This window comes from Apis cerana, linkage group LG9 (genome assembly GCF_029169275.1).
Source record: "Apis cerana isolate GH-2021 linkage group LG9, AcerK_1.0, whole genome shotgun sequence".
NCBI classification, from domain to species: Eukaryota; Metazoa; Arthropoda; class Insecta; order Hymenoptera; family Apidae; genus Apis; species Apis cerana.
The window spans coordinates 5977955-5996891 of NC_083860.1; the positions used below are offsets into that span (position 1 = coordinate 5977955).

At 31.8% G+C, this 18937-nt stretch overlaps 4 protein-coding genes and 1 long non-coding RNA gene across 8 annotated transcripts in view; 3 read left to right on the forward strand and 2 right to left on the reverse strand.

The window, feature by feature from the left end:
* Positions 1 to 133: 133 nt before the first annotated feature.
* LOC107995107 (TM2 domain-containing protein CG10795) lies at positions 134 to 1387 on the reverse strand. Its single transcript, XM_017052413.3, has 3 exons — positions 1186 to 1387; positions 880 to 961; positions 134 to 671 (listed from the first exon to the last, which is right to left on the reverse strand). Exons 1-3 carry the CDS (start codon positions 1385 to 1387, stop codon positions 395 to 397), a joined length of 561 nt encoding a protein of 186 aa, XP_016907902.1. The 3' UTR covers positions 134 to 394.
* Positions 1388 to 1725: 338 nt separating this feature from the next.
* On the forward strand, positions 1726 to 6363 carry LOC107997587 (myb/SANT-like DNA-binding domain-containing protein 3). Its single transcript, XM_017056324.3, has 4 exons — positions 1726 to 2256; positions 2493 to 2719; positions 2854 to 4600; positions 6063 to 6363. The coding sequence occupies exons 1-3, from the start codon at positions 1988 to 1990 to the stop codon at positions 3252 to 3254; spliced, it is 897 nt and encodes a 298-aa protein (XP_016911813.1). The 5' UTR covers positions 1726 to 1987; the 3' UTR covers positions 3255 to 4600; positions 6063 to 6363.
* Positions 3370 to 14021, reverse strand: LOC107993737 (uncharacterized). 4 transcript variants are annotated; one of them, XM_028664075.2, is made up of 18 exons: positions 13897 to 14021; positions 13294 to 13379; positions 12527 to 12788; positions 12169 to 12298; positions 11930 to 12081; positions 11519 to 11794; positions 10841 to 11140; positions 10575 to 10670; positions 9703 to 10456; positions 8644 to 9224; positions 7907 to 8085; positions 7568 to 7707; positions 6874 to 7020; positions 6704 to 6793; positions 5889 to 6273; positions 5396 to 5565; positions 5168 to 5311; positions 3370 to 4568 (listed from the first exon to the last, which is right to left on the reverse strand). In XM_028664075.2, the coding sequence occupies exons 1-18, from the start codon at positions 13967 to 13969 to the stop codon at positions 4364 to 4366; spliced, it is 4170 nt and encodes a 1389-aa protein (XP_028519876.1). In that variant the 5' UTR covers positions 13970 to 14021; the 3' UTR covers positions 3370 to 4363. The 4 variants fall into 4 exon arrangements, with proteins under 4 accessions (XP_028519876.1, XP_061935144.1, XP_028519874.1 ...); XM_062079160.1 differs by having other exon boundaries at positions 7559 to 7707; XM_028664073.2 differs by having other exon boundaries at positions 10841 to 11152.
* Positions 12200 to 15821, forward strand: LOC107993761 (uncharacterized). Its single transcript, XR_001765168.3, has 5 exons — positions 12200 to 12342; positions 13872 to 14068; positions 14204 to 14386; positions 14465 to 14617; positions 15664 to 15821. It is a non-coding gene; the product is annotated as an uncharacterized LOC107993761 (long non-coding RNA).
* A 1828-nt stretch (positions 15822 to 17649) lies between these two features.
* The window catches only part of LOC108003743 (inaD-like protein), a 109356-nt gene continuing 108068 nt past the window's right edge, over positions 17650 to 18937 (forward strand). Inside the window, exons 1-4 of the mRNA XM_017066224.3 lie at positions 17650 to 17829; positions 18156 to 18228; positions 18333 to 18715; positions 18796 to 18921. Of these exons, the coding sequence (XP_016921713.2) occupies positions 18213 to 18228; positions 18333 to 18715; positions 18796 to 18921 (525 nt within the window). The 5' untranslated portion in view covers positions 17650 to 17829; positions 18156 to 18212. The remainder of the gene's footprint in view (positions 17830 to 18155; positions 18229 to 18332; positions 18716 to 18795; positions 18922 to 18937) is intronic.

An 18937-nucleotide genomic window follows, 5' to 3' on the forward strand; every position in this document is an offset into this window, starting at 1 on the left:
TATATCGGTAAGCACGTAATTAGGTAAAAATTAAACTTTCTGATACGCAGTTAATAATAAAAAAAAAATGTAATGACTATAAATTTAAAGAAATATAAAAATCTGAGGAAGGGAAGGAAGGAACACTTACAAATAAAAACAAATATTTATTACACGACTATACTGGCAATAGGTAATAAGTCAGTAACAAATCTGTATATACAATATTTCGTTGAAATACATATCTACAAGATGATTCTCTTCTGTTTGTCCATTAAAATAGCGTACACATAATTTTCTCCCAAGTTTGCTGAAATAGGACTCGATTCTAGGATTGCATATCGTTGTTCGTGATTAAAGCAGGGGCTGTACAATTTTTAGATTGATCATCATTATTTCTGTATGTAGAAATTGTTCAACAATCGTATTGTGGCACTCTGTATGTAAAGTTATTACTTGTCACAATGTGAATTCCTGCACCATAATATGGCATCACATAATGCGAACCATCTGCAGGTCCTACAATTTGTGTTGCAATAAGTATTACATCGGCAAATTGACCAAGAAAGAGAAATCCCAAAGTGCTCAGCTTAAGCAAGCCCAATGCTGGATACCCTAGATAAAATCTATCTGCCCCAAACATGCCAAGAAATATAGAGAGTAACAATGATGTTTCGAAGGAATATCCATTTCTGTAAATATTAATAAGAAAAGAAATTTTACTTATTGTATGTTTTGTTTAAACATGCTTAAATTTTAAATATAATTGTTTGTATGTATATTTTTAAATTATATATTCTGATGTTTATAAACATCTTGGATATTGCAAATATTTTTTCCATTTTGTTTGAAACATTTAAATTTTAATTTGATAAACAAATTATTCTTATATATACTTACGTCCATTTACAAGGAATATCCTTCTTAAACGTATTATTTTTTGTTTCTGTACAAATGAGGCCATCCGCAGCCAGACACAACACTAACAACAAGATAATGAACATGTAATTTCAAATTTCATGTATATAAAATTATACTTGTTATAAAATTAAAGAAGATAATAAATATTTAAACATCAATAAATAAAATAAAATAGAAAAGAATTAAATTATCAGTGAAAATGCACATTTTTTTAGTTTTAGATATAGGTTATGCCAAACTTTTTCCGATTTGTGAATAATGAAAAGACATAAGAATTTTATGTACCTTTGGCTTTATTTTCCTTCGTACATCCTTTTGGTTGTTGCGTTTTTGGATCTATGAAATCATAATCGGGATGAGGACAGATGTATTGTCCCATTCGTAGGTTACTGCAGTCGATTTCGTACGTGTAATCCACACCATTGCTCAGCGGTATCGAAAGAAGAAGCAAAAGGAGTCCGCTAAGGAATTGCATCAGATGGAACATGCCGTTTCATTTTATAACAATTACTACGGATATCCACACTGTCACTGGATCCACTGTCTCCTGTAGTTTCGTGACATCCTGTGCATGTTTGTATTTTGAAAGCACTGCCATTAAAACGATTTTACTCTGGCGCCAACTACTTGGAATATTCACGAACTATATTTTATTTTCTTTGGCGCCAGTTTATCCGTTAACGTCAAATACATCACATCAACGAGTGAAATATTTTAAAAATACATAATAAATTGGAATTTCAACGCTTGAATTATATCAGTTAAGTATCTCACAAAACAGACAATTACTTATATTAAATAATATAATGCCTTTCATCGAAATTCTAATTCGATTAAATATAATATATTGAAATAAAATATATTAATGGATATACATTAATGGTTAAGATATATACCATAGACAAGTTCCAAGCTCTACAATGAACAATATTTCATCTCATGATTTTATTCTTAATTGTTGTATCGAAACTATTACAATGCATTGATTATAAGAAAAACTTGTACAAGATTGCATTAAGTTACGTTGGTGGGAAGAAACAAACAGTGGAAGACCGACGTGATAGTTGAGCATTTTTTCTGTGCTAAAATGGCTTCTTCGTCGTTGAAAAGCACTCGAAAAACTTATAGCTTCGAGGAACGAGAAATTTTGATAACCTTGATAAATAAGTACGAAGATATCGAAGATAAAAGGTCCGATCCAATATCGATGTATAAACGAAAATCAGCATGGTCTCAATTGGCCAACGAATACAATTCAATGGTAGGTCCACAAGGAATACGTTCAGCTGTACAGTTAAGACGCTGTTGGGAAAACATGAAAGCATGTAAACGAAATCGCGAAGAGAAGAAATTGCGGTAAATATAATACATTCACGGTATTATTTTTCGTGCATATCGCTTTATAAAAGCGCGGGAATATTCGACTACTTGTACTATGTATAAAGTATTTCATTATTGTTCTTTTTATTATTTTTTTTAATTTAAATAATTATTTTTATATAAATTTGTATTCTTATTTTTATTAAATCAGTCCATTTTTATTATAATATTATTAAAAATATGAAATAAATGTTTTTTATTAATTTTTTCAGTGGTGTTTCAAAAAATTTTTGTCATCTGTCCAAAGATCACACACGGTCAAAAAGTTGGGAAAATAGAAATTCCATACCAGATGTTCCCATTCCTACCGGAACTATAGGTTTACCGCCAAATGTTATGTTTGAACCAAAGGAATCTGAACCATTTACGTTGCAAACTGTGTGTACTATAAAACCTTCGAAACAAATCTCGAAAGAGGAAAATAATTGTAAAGATACAGGTTATACTCTCACCTTTTTCTTTTTTTTTTTTTACATTCGTAATTCAAATTTTGCTACTAAATAAAAAGGATATACCATTAAATAAAAGTATAATATTTTTTTAAATACATATACAATTCCTTTATTACCTCAGATTCCATCAGCAGTAAAATCGATTCGAACTCGTTATCATACGGTCCAGTAACTGACTGTTTCGACAAATCTAAAAAAGATTTGGAGTCACCTGTGCCGGAACAATTAGACAAAGATGAAACAGTGGAGAAAAATCGACTTATTTTCAAATCAAATGCAACACAAACGATGTTTTCCCCTTCAATTGTTCATGAACAGCCCCGAAGGACGAAAAGATCCCTTCACAAAGAGGAAGAATTACATGTATTGGCTTTATCGGAGGCACAGATGAAAGTTGATATCGCTGCTATGTTAAAAGAGGAGGCCAGGATTAAATTAGAAGAGGCTCACTATCGTAAAGAAGAAGCTAGGCTAAGGATGCTTCTTTTTACTTATAAGTTAGATAGGATAAAAGAAGATTGACCGAAGAGAATAAAATGAATATATTCATGATGGCTTCGTGCGATGTCTTTATTCATTTTATTTTATAGGAATAAAAAACAGGAGATTACCTTAGACTAAATATAACTGAACGATATTCTATTTATGTATATCTGTTTATTATTTGGAATTTCTTTCTAACTACAATTGAAATCATAATAAATAAAAGCTCGTAATGCTAGTTACTTATGATTCCATAATAGGTAATGTTTTTTAAATACGAACGAGGATTTTCTTTTTAATCCTTGTTTTGATGCTTTTTTAGGCTATTTCGTATAAAAGCTATAAATAGTCTCATTTTATCATGCTAATTTAAAAAAAATTGAATATATAAGTTGAAAATAATAGAAAAATATCGTATTGTAAAAAGATGATTATAATTTTTAAAATTCAATTAAAAAAATAATTGCTGTTTTTATCAGAAAATAAATTAGAGAATTAGATAAAGAAGATCTTAAATTTTACTTTTTTCTATAAGATTTATCAACTTATTTTTAATAGATTATTGAAGATTGCATTCTAAATATTTTTTTATAATTGCTAAATTTTTTAATGTCTTTCAGATTTCTCTTAAAAAAAATTAACGCTAAATAATTATAAATATCGCTCTTCAGGAAAGTAACGAGTCAATATACAATCATTGTATCTCTATATAAGACTTTGAACAATAGATAAAGAGAATAATCTTGACTCATAGTAAACCAATGACAGTATACAATGTGTCAGTTTATCGACATGGCAGTCGTAGCTGGCAGTGGTCAGTGAATTTGACTAGCTGTGTTTGAAATCATGAAAATGGAAAGAATAGAAGAGAAAGAAATAGAAAGAACAATCTAATATTTCGAAGATCAACGAACCCTAAATGATTAATTAATCAAATTGTTACAACAATACTATATAGCAAGTATTTTTAAATTCTAATATCATTGAAATTAAATTTTGTTAAATGACAATTTTATCCAAATTTTCCTATTTCCTTTGATTACAATAGAAAACCCATTGACGTCTCTATTTCTCTATTTTCAAGTCTCGAATGTTGGACTAACGCCAAGTTCACGTTTTGAAAAGGAATATTTAACGAGATTTGATCTTCACATAAGATGGAAGTTATCATCGAGGACGGGTTTAGGCGACGAGCAACGAGCAACCTCGAACAATGATGGATCGGTGTAGATCGGTTCGCTAGGGTCAAAGCCGGTTCTTCTACTGGATGACAATCCTACTGCGCCTTCCAGAGCGGTCGATGACGAGCTCACGCGTTGACCGATCACGTTACTCATTGATCGGGAGATCGACCTGTGGATCGAACGAATATACATCAACTTCAGGTAATATATTGGTGAATAAATATCGAATTTCACGTTGGAAATGTTAAGGGCATTAAATTGTTTGTCAAACATGAATGACGTATTTTTGAATAAACTTGATACTACTATATTTATAGTAGAAAATGTGAGTGTAAATTTGAAAATAAAATATTATATATGTTGGAGATATTTTTTGCAAAAAAATAGGATTTTTGGGAAATTTATTTATTTTTAATTGCTTGACTTTATTTAAGAGAGTTTTTAGATTTGTTTTTAACGTTATTGCAACGCATTATAATTTTTATATTTATATGCAATATAAAGTATATTTCTTTCAAGGATATCTTTTATTGAATTTCAGATTGTACTTTTAAAATTACGATGATACAATTATAATAATTATCGATAAAAAATGATTACCACATTATGATTTATATAACATATAATTGATTTTCATATATTTGCACTTGGTAATCAAAATAAGATAAGTTTTCTAGATAAGTTTTTTAAATATCTTAATTAATATTGATAAAATTGTTTTTAAAAATTATAAAATATTATAAACTATATAAACGTCCGATTACGTACGTAGACTGAAATGGTTTCTGAAGACCCGATCTTAAGAAAGAGAAATTGTTAGCACGACTACTATAAGCATCGTCCGAATGATTGCTTCGATTACATGCTTTGTCAACTCTGCGATTCTTTGTGATTATTGCGTAAGCATATTTTCTGAAACAGTTTATATAAATTAATTTACTTTTATAAACATATTAATTAACGTACCAAAGATAAATCATAATTTATAATGTGTACCTGTATATCAACATGGATAACAATACCACGGATGCTAAAAGTACTACCAGCACTGCCACTGCTGTTACTAGTCCATAATATTCATTAGGAGTTATGCAGACGCTCTCCATTATAGTAGTTTGTTTTTCGACCACAGTTTCTTCATCAATATCCATCCTTGAATCCAAAACCTGCAACTCGTTTAGACACATTTTTCTTTTGTTTTTGAAACTTGCTTATATTAAATTTCTTGTTTTAATTTATTAATGGAAAGAAAGAAGAAAATACATATATTCAAGGTTCCAAGTTACAACAAATGATTTGAAATATAAAGTTACATATATATTGTAATTTAAAAATAATTATTTTCATTTCACTTAATTTAGAAATAGGAAAAAGTTAAAATTTCCATTATAATAATTGTCTTAACTATTCTAACAATAATTCTAAAAGGAATTATTTTTTTAATATCATTGTAAAATTTGCTTTCTTTTTATTTCTTTTTCTTTTTTACCTCGATCATTTCTCTCACGTGTTCCTCCTCCTCCTCTTCCTCCTCCGCCTCTTCTTCTTCTTTGGAGACAGTGTCTTCGACGACGAACGTCGAATTCGAAGACGTGTCATTTGTATTTTTCTCTGTTATAATGCTTATTTCGTTTTCCTCAACGATCGTGTCATTTTGCGACAGGTCTCTTCGACGTCTTCCAAAGGATGGTTCGCTCCTTCCGGTACCACCCGAGCAATAAGCTGGTTGACAACCGTCTCGACATGTTCGCACTGTCGCCTCGAACACCAAGAAATTGGATTCAGGGATTTTGAAAGCGTTGAAACGTGCTTCGAGGCTGTCACCATCCCGCAAACGATCTAATCCAGGGAACACGTAATTGTCTACTGGACAACTGTGTGAACAAATTGAATATTTTATTTTTGAAAAGATTTTTTGTTATTTTTAAATATTTGTTGGAACAAATTATTAAATTTAAATGAATCAAGTTTCTGAAGTGAATTAAATAGATAGATAATTATTAGATAAAAATAGATTAAAAAATACATATAAGCTTAAATAAATAAATTAGGTAATTAGTTTAATAAATAAGTAGTAGGATGGCAAATTATGACAGGTAAACTAAATTAAAATATTTGTGTGAATAAATAGTTTACATAAATAAAAGAAACTATTAACATTAACATTAGATGTACAATAAGTTTTAGCATTTAAATTTTAACAAATCAATTTCAATTTAAAAATATAGAAAAAAATTTGATACGATTTAATAAAATTTGACAAATACGGTAAATACAATAATAATTTACAATAATATAACTTACCCATATCTATCTATAAGTTGAACACTTCTTCCTGAATATGGATCCCTTGCTATGACATTAGTAGCAAAAATGTCAGTTACATAATTGTATCTATAAAAAATATTATCAAAGAATTACATTTTTTTTAAAACAAATCAATTGATATTAAAAGAAAAATAAATGTTACGTACCCATCTTGTGCTTCTAGCCTAAATGTGAGTGGATCTCCAACAGCAATAGTCGTCGTAGGCCTGCCCTGATATAAAATCAGTAAACGCACTCGAGAACTCAGAGTATTTTCTGCTGGAAGGTACTCGATTGGGATTGGAGACCCTGATCTACACAAGATAATTACGAATTCGATTAGTTAATTCTATTCTTTCCTTTTCTTAAAGACATAGAATATAGCATTTAAATATTTTTTCTTATTTCGAACAATAATGACAATATTTTTCTTATTGAAAATTCACTTTTTAAAAAAATTATTTAGATATTATACAATTATCTTATAATTGTTGATATTTAAAATATCATTTAGCATTTCTAATTTTAACGTAATTAATAATGTAATATAAGTTCCATATAACAAAATCTACAAATCATTAAAATATATTTTTTAAAAATTATTATTCCCATTTCAATTATGATATTTTCTAAATTTTCTATAAACAATATTTAAATTCAGGATTACAGGAACAAATGATTTTCAAGGAAGAAATTCTAGAGGTATTGAAATAAATTAATCAAGTGTGCTTGCACCAGGATTCATGCGGTAAAGGAATGCGGTACATTTTGCATTCCAAATTAGTTGACCGTCGGTTGGACTGTTTAATTAAGTGTACCGGGTGCAAGACACGGTTTCTCAATCGATATGACCTGGCATACCCGGCACCGATGTAGCCGGATGTGACGACAGCTTCGCCAGGGCCTCGAAATAGACAGGTGAGATTGAAACGTTTATCCCTTCCGGTTTGCACGTAGTCTGAGAATTGTACTACGACGATGTTCGTCATTGTATCTCCGTACTGCAATTGCAAGTCGAATTTATTATAAAAATAAAAGATATAAGATAAAAATTTTTATTCTCTTTAAATAAAATATCTAAAAATTTTTATTCAATTAATTGTAAATGAGAGATTTCAAAAAAAAAGAAGAGAAAGAAGAAGAAATGAGATATTTTCAAAAATGTTTTTTGAAAAAGCAGCGATAAAACAAGTTTCTTACTCTTTGAGTGCCGCATTCGGGATAACCCTGGGGACCACTGATTCGAAGAACGTTCACAGTTCCTCCATTTCCACGGAAGAAGCAGCGATCGTAATAGCCATAAGTGTAAATCCGACCAATGAATCCTTCCGGTGTCCTTAAAGTAAATTCCATCCCGTCTTCGCTACACACTTGACTCACTAAAACGACCAGAAACATAATTTACTTGCTCTTCATCGATTTTTATTTAACAAATCGTAAATATTAATTAAATGTTACACACAGAAGGGAAACAAACAACCTCATGAAGATCAATAATTCGATTTCTGAAAACTCAAACGTTAATTATACATCTTTCCATTAAAATTGAGAATTAAAAGAAAAAAAAAATAAAATTGATCAATTTCAAAATCTAAAAGTGGTTCATATATGTGTATAAATCAAACCAAAAGATCAATTTTTCATTCTTCTCATTTCTAATTTTCAGAAAAAACATTCAAGAGTCTTCCACATCAGCCAGAAATCAAAGGAGAATCGATATCAACGGATGTGATCAAGCAACAAAAAGTAAAAAAAAAGTTGATCTTGGAAATAACAGACGGTTTATTTGATTAAACACAGTCCAGGTGACAATGTTCGACAATAACTGTACAATAATTCAAAGGTGTATCAATAACGCCTGTAATATGGATCAGCTGCGTAAAGATCGCTCCACGTGATCCACGTAGATGTCGTCCAGGGTCTCCTACGACGCTTACCGTCGAGACACTCCGTGTCAGCTCCCTGCCTGCCGTTGTTCCTCTCGTAGAAGTCGTAATCGGACCCCGTATCGTAGTATACAGGATTGCCCATGTCCATATCTCTGGAGTCGCGATCGCTCAACTCACAGTTGTCTCTTTCAGCTCCATAGGGTGCTGCGTAAGGGCGATAATTGAAAGATCTGCACACGAAGTCCCTGGCGTCCGCACACTCCCTTTCACACTGGGCCAGGGAGGAAGCTGTCGTGTACCGTCTGACGAATGGTTTACGGACTCTCGTGTGGGGACCCACTTGGCGAAAGTTGTCCTGTTCGTCGCATCTGGACACCAATGGCGGTCGACCGATGATGGGACCGCCACTGGTGCCGAAAGGCCGTGAATTGTACACTCCACCTTCGCCTATGTAACCACCACCGATTATTCCACCTTCGTTGCTGTAACCACCATAGCCTAGAGGACGTGTGGGCCCTCCTATGCCATAGGGATTACGGTCTGGATGAGCCTGGGGATGAGCCTGGGGACCATATACGTCGTCCACAGGGTAAGTTGGGGAGTATCCTCCGTGTGACGAAGGTGGAAATCTGTGTATTGTAGATGAATTGTGGTTAGAAAGATTGAATGATAGTTGATTTCTTATGAGAAAGTAGAATGTTTGTAGCTTGGAAGATAGAATAAATGATTGTGCAAAATAATTGAAGTTATACGTTTAATAATTGAGTAGAAAGTTTTCTGGGGAAATAAGTTGCTTATAACTTGGAATATAGGGCAAGTAATCAAAGTAATTAAAGTAATTTAATAAGATTGGAAATATATATAGTAATTAGACAGATTTTGTGCAGATGTAAATTATTACTTGTAACATAAGGTGGATTAATTAATTGGAATAGTAAAAAGAATATATTGGACGAAAGATTTTGTGAAATAGTGAATAGGAAGAGGTAAATTAATTAAGATAATTTAAAAATGTATATTGAAACATTATATAAATCATCTTTACTTAATTTTAACAATTGTTCTTCTTTAAAAAAATCAATAAAAGGTTATCTTCGATCAACTTACCGATTAGGATAAATATCCTTGTCAGGATACCTTTCACTAACGGGATACCGATCAAGAGGAGGTCTGGCGCCTCCCAAACCCGATGGATATCGATCCAAGGGATCCTCAGGAATAGGATATCTGTCTATGGTATTAGGATATCGATCATTATCGCTTGGATAACGACCTGGAGATATTGGATATCGACCACCAATTCCACTAGGATATCTACTACCACTTGTTGGATATCTGTCTATTCCAGGATCAGAAATAGGGTATCGGTCAGGATGAATAGGACGTCTATCACCACCTCTGTTTGGATATCGATCAGGAATTGGATACCTGTCTGAAGATGGATACCGATCTATTGCTGGATAACGATCGTTAACAGGGAAACGATCACTGATGGGATATCGATCTATAGGATCTGGAAACGTATCACCTGCTGCTCCAATTGGATATTGCCCATTCAGAGGATACCTGTCTGGATATCTATCTCCTGGATAACGATCAGGATAACGATCTGGATATTTATCGGGAAATTTGTCGGGATATTTAGAGGGATAACGATCAGGATATTTGTCAGGATATTTGTCGGGATATTGATCCGGATATCTGTTAGGATATCGGTCTGGATAACGTTCTGGATAACGATCTGGATATCGATCTGGATATCTGCTAGGGTATCGATCCGGATAACGATCTGGGTAACGATCCGGATATCGATCTGGCTTCACGCTGCTGCTGAATCCTTTGTCGTAATCTTCTGGATAACCTGCGTAGAGACAGGAAATAGTTTTTAGATCGTGGCTTATATTTTTAATTAAATACGACAAAGAAGTGTTATATTTGAGTTATAACGAGATGGAATATTAAATTTGTCATTAGTTTACCGGGTCTCCCTAGAGAAGGCCGACCAAAATTCGTGTCCTGTCCCAAAGGATCTGGCCTGTACCCTGGACTGTCTCGATCTCCATCCAAATATTGATCTATTCATATGATCGTTAATATTATGAAAAGATATACGAACAATTCTTATCGCTCTCTCAAATTTCCGATATTCTATCATTTTTATCTTGACAAATATCTTATTCTCTTAATCGTCAGAGACGAAATTATATTTAGCATTCGTTCAAATGATAAAAAAAAGACCACTCACGCATAAGATTCTCGTAATAATCGTATTCTGCATCGTAGATGATCCTGCGCCCGTCTCGTTGGTTGAACCGGCTCAATTGGCACGTGTGAAGGTGTTCGGAGTACACGGCGCTTCGACATTGGAAGCTGGTCTGTCGAAGACACTCGTCAAGGCATTCGCTCAGACTACGCCCAGTTATCTCAGAATGAAATTCAGTGCTCAAACGAGAGTTTCTATAACGCTGGAACGCTGTATCTGGTCGTCGCCCATCGGAGAAAAGATGCGACGAGGGGCTGCTGTCCGGATATTCGGAGCCACGTGCTATGGATGGATCTACGCTTCGTAAGTGGATATTGATAAAGTGTCGTGAAGTGTTAATCGATCGTTTCACTGTTGCTTTACTTTGGACTTTGGAAAAAAATGGTCAGACGCTCTCTTCTTTTGTAAAATCCTTTCTTCTCAAACTTTGGATTTAGATATTATTGTTTTACCGTTAAAAAGTAAAAGTGTTCTAATGTTCTAGATTGATATTCAGAATTAGAATTTTATATTTTTGTATATTTTAGATTGTACAGTAGCTTTCATTGTAACATAAATGTTTATTATAACATTTGATTTGTGTAATTCTAATGGTTAAATTTTTGTAAATTAATCGATGAATTATGAACAATTTTGAAGTCACATTGATAATATACTTACGATTATCCAAACAAACAAGATCATAGAAATGGTGGCTGGGGCTGCTGCTTATTCCGATATCGTCTTTTTGAGAAACGGAATCTTCTTCAGAAATGACACATTGCCTCGTTTGCTCGTCGAATTCGACGCTTCGACAGAAGTATTTCTCCGCTCTGAGACAAAGGGCTTGACACTCGTCTAAGGTAAGATTCGTATAAATGTCGACTTCGAATGGTCCTCGAAGACGTTTGTTCTCTTCTTTGACGAATACAGTTAACCCATCGCAACGACGTTCCGCTGAGAAATTACAAAATTTCTTTGGTCAAAAGTGATAAATTGTAAAAACTTAATATTCAGATAATTTAAATATTCTTTTTATTAATTATGAAATCATTAATTTTCAGAAAGAAATATAATATTAATTGTAAGCACCATTCAGACAAGTGTTTTCAAGGTAATCAGAATTTGGATCATCCTCTAATAATTCAGGATGCGTTCTTCTAGTAAAACGACTCAGAGCACAGCTTCTTAGAGCAGTATCGTAGGTTGCAGATCGACAAATGAAACTGAACTCGTTCAGACATCTTCCAAATGTAACAAAAAATTTTTATTTGTATTAAATTTAATATAAATTTAATCATATATATATATATATTTTAATTTCGTTATACCTATCCTCACAGTCTGTTCTATTTGCTGCGCTAACTTCCTTGATATCTGTTAATGGTAATTTCAATTTCTTCCTGGGATGTCTCTCGTAAACATAACGCCGATTTGGACACTCTCTTTCTATCCTATCAGCTTCACAAAAGAATAGGAACATTGAAATATTTAATCAGAAAAAGGTAATCAGAAATTTGTTTTCTTTTAATTAAATGAAATAATAAATTTAATTAATTTATATGATTTCATCAATGAGTTAATTAATTCTTTTTCTATGAAGTTAAAAATTATTGAAAAAGGAGATCAAAAGTTAAAATGATGGTTTGTTTCACAATATTCGAGAAAGTAATAAGGAAATATTCTTACAGCCAAGACAAACTTCTGTAAAATGAACGCTGTTTGGCACCAGCATTAGATTTCCAATTCCTTCTGGTTGTGCCTGTTCCCTCGTTAAATAGCAAGTGCTTTCTTCATATTCAGCAGCTCCGCTGAAAGAAGCTATTCTGCTACCGGGTTGAAAATCGAAGCTCGTGCAAGCACGAACTAAATTGTTCGTTGCTGTTCTATCCCGTAGGCATAATTCTTGACATTTTTCCAAAACTCTAAATGGTGGTGCAGAATCTCGTACCTAAGATAAATTAATTATTAACTAGCAGGAATAATATATTTGGATAATTTATTACAATTATTGTCTTTACGAAAAATATAATATTAAAATAATTTTTAAAAGAAAACTGATTTTATTGTGAAAAAAAATTACTTTTTTTTTTGAGGAATTTTAATAATTTTAATTACAAATAAGAAAAACTTTTAAAAATTTCTTCATCCTCATTCAAGTCTCTTTGTTTCAAATTTTAATTTTAATATTTATTAAATAGAAAATTGCCATAAGAAAATCCATCATTTTAATTACAAAATAACTATTTCAAACAAAGATGATCCTTTCTGCAATTATAATAAACCAGTATAATTTCAAAATTCTTTCATCCCTCTAGATCCGTCAGATTTTACCGCTACACAAAACTGTATTTTAAGCTTTTAGAATAGTTTTCTCGAGCTAGGTTGAATATTTGAAAACCGGCGTCGACGCGGGGCCAGAGAGATAAGTAAATATTTCGCGAAACATTTTATACCACATCATCGTCGAAACCCTGAAGCTGTTGGTCCGGAAGTCTCTCGTAAACGACTCGACCCAAACCGCCATTACACGTTGTTTGTCCTGAAAACACATCAATTCTTTCGTTATTTCGTCTATTCACGTTCAATAGTCGACCATTTTCATCTTTTATTCTTTTCTCGTTATTTTCTCATAAATGGATATTATTTGTTTCCTCTTCCCTCCTGTAAAAATCAGGTTACTTCCTTTGGCCACCGGTGCAGCCCGATTTTATCATTTTTTTTTTTTTCCTCCTTTTTTTTCGTGTCATAAGTGGCACGTATGGCGATACAATGGGATGAAACGCAATTTCACAAGTGACATCATTCTTTTTTACGCCGCGTTCCATCATTAATTTCCGCGACCGCGATTCTCGCGAGCGTGATTCAAAGATATTTTTTTTTGGAACATGCTGGATGAGCTGATTAAATTGGAATTTTTCGTTTTGCTCGTTAAATTGGAATTTTTCTTTATTTTCTTCTTCTTTTTTTTTTATAATCGAATTTGTAAATAGAAAAATAATAGATGGAATAATTTGTTAATTTTTGTTGCAAGTGTTTGAGGATTGTTGAATAATTACCATTGACGATCACTCTCAATGTGGCGAGGACAGAGATGGATTGCAGAAGATTAGATATATTGGTTTTCTTCATTTTTAGTTAGGACTCGGTATCAAGTAGTCATCCCAACGATTACACCCTAAAATCATTAATAAATCAAAGATACTAATAACTTGGAATTAATCTTACAAGGTATAATTTTTCATTCAATAGAAATAATTTTTGCTAGAAAAAAATATTATAATACAATTTTGTAAAATTTCTTTACACCAAAATCTCAATAATTCACTGTAATTAACGTATTCCTAGTTTTTCTTTTTTTTTCAGAAAAAAGCCCACATTACACGAGATAACAATAATCGAAAAGATACCAGGCAACTAATAATGTAATGCTCGAAAGTTGGAAGCACGGTTGGTTGGGTTTACGGGCGTGTGCTGGCCCCTTGCCGCGTGCACGCGAGTAATCGTGGAAAAGGTTGATGGGGGTGCGAGAGTGTGGAGGTGTTCAGGGTGAGTGCAGCTCAGGAATTCCATAAAACCTTCTAGTGTCTCTGCGCGCTTTGAATATCTATGTATCGAAACACCCAGGTGAAAATGTGTCTTCTGTAACACGCTTACCTCTTGATAAGGCGAGATGTTTTACACCGATATCTTTCACGGGGAATATCTTCGATTCGCTCGCGTACTAATGCTGAAAGAAGCTTTTTGTCTTTGATAAGATATCAGGACATATGTCATCAGGTAAGAAAGATGGTGGTGTTAAAAGGAGAGACGATTTGATATTTAAATTTTTAGTATGAAATAAAAGAATAAAAGATATAGGCATCTTTGCTAATTTATGACATTTAAAAAAAGAAAAAGAGTTCAGTTTAAGAAAAGACAAGTATAGTAACTTCAATTAGGAAAATTTCTTATTAATATTTTATTCTGTTAAGTAAAATCTATAATTTTCAGCAACAATTATTATTCGTATGTATCTGCAAATGAAATACTATAATGTACAAATTGCCAACCGCGGTGCACGTGTTTCTCCATTAAATGCACCAAACTTTGCACATGCACCACACAGAAACAGTACTTATTAATTATGTTACGGTTTATCACCTCCATAATTATAGTTCTCTGTCCAAAGAGAATGGATGTTCGTTCAGTGGTTACAGTCGATGAGAGAAAATTATAGATTCGAGCCATTCATATGTAGATTGTAATACCACGTTGAAATAATATCGTTATAAATTGAATTTCGTGCAATCGCATTCACGTTTTAACAAACATATAATACTCCTATAATTATTATAATAAAAGTTTGAAGTGAAACACGAAACGTCTATTGAAATTGATCAATTTATTAAACACGTGTTATTCAATTTCTTCTTCATTAAATTTGCTATTTCATTAAAAAATGAATATATATTAATCTGTATTTGTTTAAAGTAATGTTGTATAGAAATATATTTTTTAAAAGTAATTTCGTTAAGAACTACAAAACAGAGATTTTATCGCGATACCTTGAATAATAGATGATACGCAGATAACATTGTTGCGTGAGTGAAACAATATTAATTCTCATAGGATATTATAACTGTTGGATATTATAACTTCATTGTTGATTTTTCTTGGATTTTTTTTTGGAAATAGTAATGTCAATGTTTGAAAATTGATCCACACAAATATATAAATTTTTTATTTAGTCTTTTATTTTTAGATTTAAGAAATTTTAAAAGTATTATTGAATCTCGTTCTTTAATTAGACTTTTGACTAAAATTTTCATATTCTCTTTTTTCAGATCTCAGGACTTTTAGATTTCAAAACTCAATGAGCACTGCTAAATCCTACACATTGTCTAAAATTTTATCTCAAGCTCTCAATTAAAAACTTCTTGCTTTTTTTCTGGAATCTCTACATCTCGACCTTAAATAAACCACAATCTTCAATCAAACAATATCAATTATACTTACCCAGAGCAACAATAAATTCCACTTCAAGAGCAAACCGTATCGCGCAAGAATAATTTCCTTCTAATCTCCGAAGACGTCTCTGATCTCAACTACAAAACGGACAAAACCGGTAACAAAATGCATCTGAACGCGTCCATCCAACGCGAATGGCACCTGTAATCAAACTGACGGTCAAAATCAGTGCAAACCGTGGAAATAATGGATAACACCTGACCGGTCGCGGAGGGGAAGGGACGGCGTAGAAAGAATTGTTTCGATGAATGATTCTCTGGGCATAGACGATCCATAGGGGGCAGAATAGTGGAGGAGAGATAACACACAGGTGGTACATAGGCGCGGTGGGATCCCCACGTCCGATTTCTGGCCTTGTGCTCACCGGAAGCGGCTCCATTGTGTCCGGTTTCCGTGGGGCCATCCGGGAAAACGTTCGACGTGCGTGTAAACGGCGGGACCGTGGGTTCTCAAGCATCGTCATATCGTATTATTCCTCTAAATATCACTATTATTTTCTAATTTATCTGAAATTAAAACGGCATTCTGAATATTATGAAATAAATCTTCAAGGGGATGAACAAGTATCTTTTATTTTGTATTTTGTAATTTTTAAATTTTAGCATTTGTACGATTGATCAACGAGTGGAAAATTAAGACGTTATTTTGTAAGATAGTAGTTTTATTTTGTCATCTATTTTATTTTTATTATTAATAAAAATATTTTCGGGTTATTATAAAAATAGGTCTTAGAGGATGAAGAAATGTTCTCTAGTTTATATTTTGAGTTTTAAGCTTAGGATTTATATGATTGTGGAAGTATTCTAAATGGTGTATTCGTAAATAGACGATCCCCTAGGATCCTGTAGTTTTTCGTTTGAGAATCGATGCACTGGAGCATCGCTATGTCGGGTTGATTGTGTCGATGGACGATCGCCCGGTCGTTCGTAGCGGAATCATGGATTAGAGATTTCTACCTGAAGTCAACTAGGATGAATAACGAGCTGGGATACGTGATTTTCGTGATCTGTCCACGCGGAGAGATTCGTTTGTTCTTTATTACTTCGCTATTTTTAGTCTGATTTTATTTTCATTCAAATCATATCAAGAGCACAAAGAAAATAATTTGTTTTCCATGATTTTTAGATTGGTTTTCAATGGCAATAGTAATTCTATTTAATCTTGTTGGTTAAATTAACTCCAATTAATTTTTGTAATAGCTAAATTAGAAACAATTTTTTTGTGAAATTAGATAGCTTGTAATTATGTTTATATATTTGTTATAAAATACATTTAATTGCATTGGAATTAAAATATAGTTAATTATGAAAAACAATGAATAGATAATTTATACTGATAATAATATGCATGAATGATATAATCTATCGTGGTTTTTCCTAAGTGTAATTGTATTTTTTTCATAATTAAGACGTAACAACAATTCTTTTGTTTATAATGAAAAACAATAAAATGAAAAATATTATTATTACGGTAGGTATTAATTTTTTATGATATTTATGTACTATAATATGCGAATTATTTCTTCATTCATATTTCTTTCCAGTTCATATTTATTATATTTTATTTTATTATATTTTATTTATGTTAATTAAACAATTATTAAACATTTTTTTTATTTCATTGTGAATATTATCTTGTTACAATGTAAGAAAATAATTTTTTCACTTTATTTTTTTAACATAACATTATATCAATAAGTCATTTTAATAAAATGTATAATAGAAATTTAAATTTGCCGCGCTTCGCGCACAGTAATGGTTGATCGCATCCCATTGGTGGAATCATTTTATTCTCTCTTCGTAGGAAGACCTGTCAAGTACTCGATAGTTTGGCATAGTCAGCTGATGGCAAAATGCAATTGAACGTTTTGTGTAATATTTCACGAAATCTGTTGTAATTTTTGTGCGCGATCGTGAAATTTGTTGAGAATAATCTGTTCGTAATCTACTAATCTTCTATTTCAAGTTTCCAAAGGAATATAGGTGAGAGAAATCGTAATTATATTAATATTTAAAAGTTATGTGGTCACGTATTGATTTACGATAAATTCATGATACAGTTAATATTAATAATAGTTAATATAATGATATCTTCATTTTGATTCTCCATTTTAATTATCAAGTTGGACAAAAAAGATTATAAATTTTAGTCATTTTTTTTCGATACTTGCCTGTTATAGAGGTTAAGATATATTTTATTTTTACAATTTTATTTTATTAAATAAAAAATATAGAATATGTAAAATATAAAATATAAATAATATATTATGCATATATATGCATTTAGAATATATATTTCTTTTTTACAGAGGGATTCATAAGATTTTTTATAATTATTTACCTGAAGCAAATCTATCAAAAACAAAATGCCTTTAAGTGCAGGTAATTAAATATATTATAATTTATAATTTGAAATCAATTATCCTTTTTACATAAAAAATTTATTTTTTTAATATTAATTTATGTTTTAATATTATTTTTTTCAGATATATCTACAGCTCTTCATTTATTAGAGCATGTGCAAGAAAGAGTAGAAGATTGTAATGATCCGAAGCTACAAATGCATACTACTCAAGATATAAAATCTTTAATTTCTCTTCTGGAAGATCCAGTATTTCGTAGTATAGTGACCATTCAAGATTCTCTGATCGAATTAAACACTCAACTAGGCCAGCATCCATCCATTATCCCTGGGGATTTTGATATAAACATCAGTGGACAACTTGAACTTTCTGTTCCTAGTACACCGGTACAACCACTTGGATCAAATGTATATCAAGATCTATATCAAGATAGTAGCGAACTAGAAGATCAAAGAGTTCCAGTTGTTCCATTGGTGCATAGTAGCAGCGAAGATACCAGTGCACAGGTAAAATTTTATTTAAAGCACATTTAAAATGTTTGAATTTATCTTACATTTAATACTATATTATTTTTATTTTGTTGTAGGTTACAAGTCCAAGTCTTGTATCTGAAGTTATGGGAATGCCTCCAATTACAACAACAACATATGTTAAAGAATTTAAGAAGGTAATTGAAGCTGCAGCAAGAGGTCGTCAAGTGTTTACTGTGCAGGTTGGTAAAATATTAT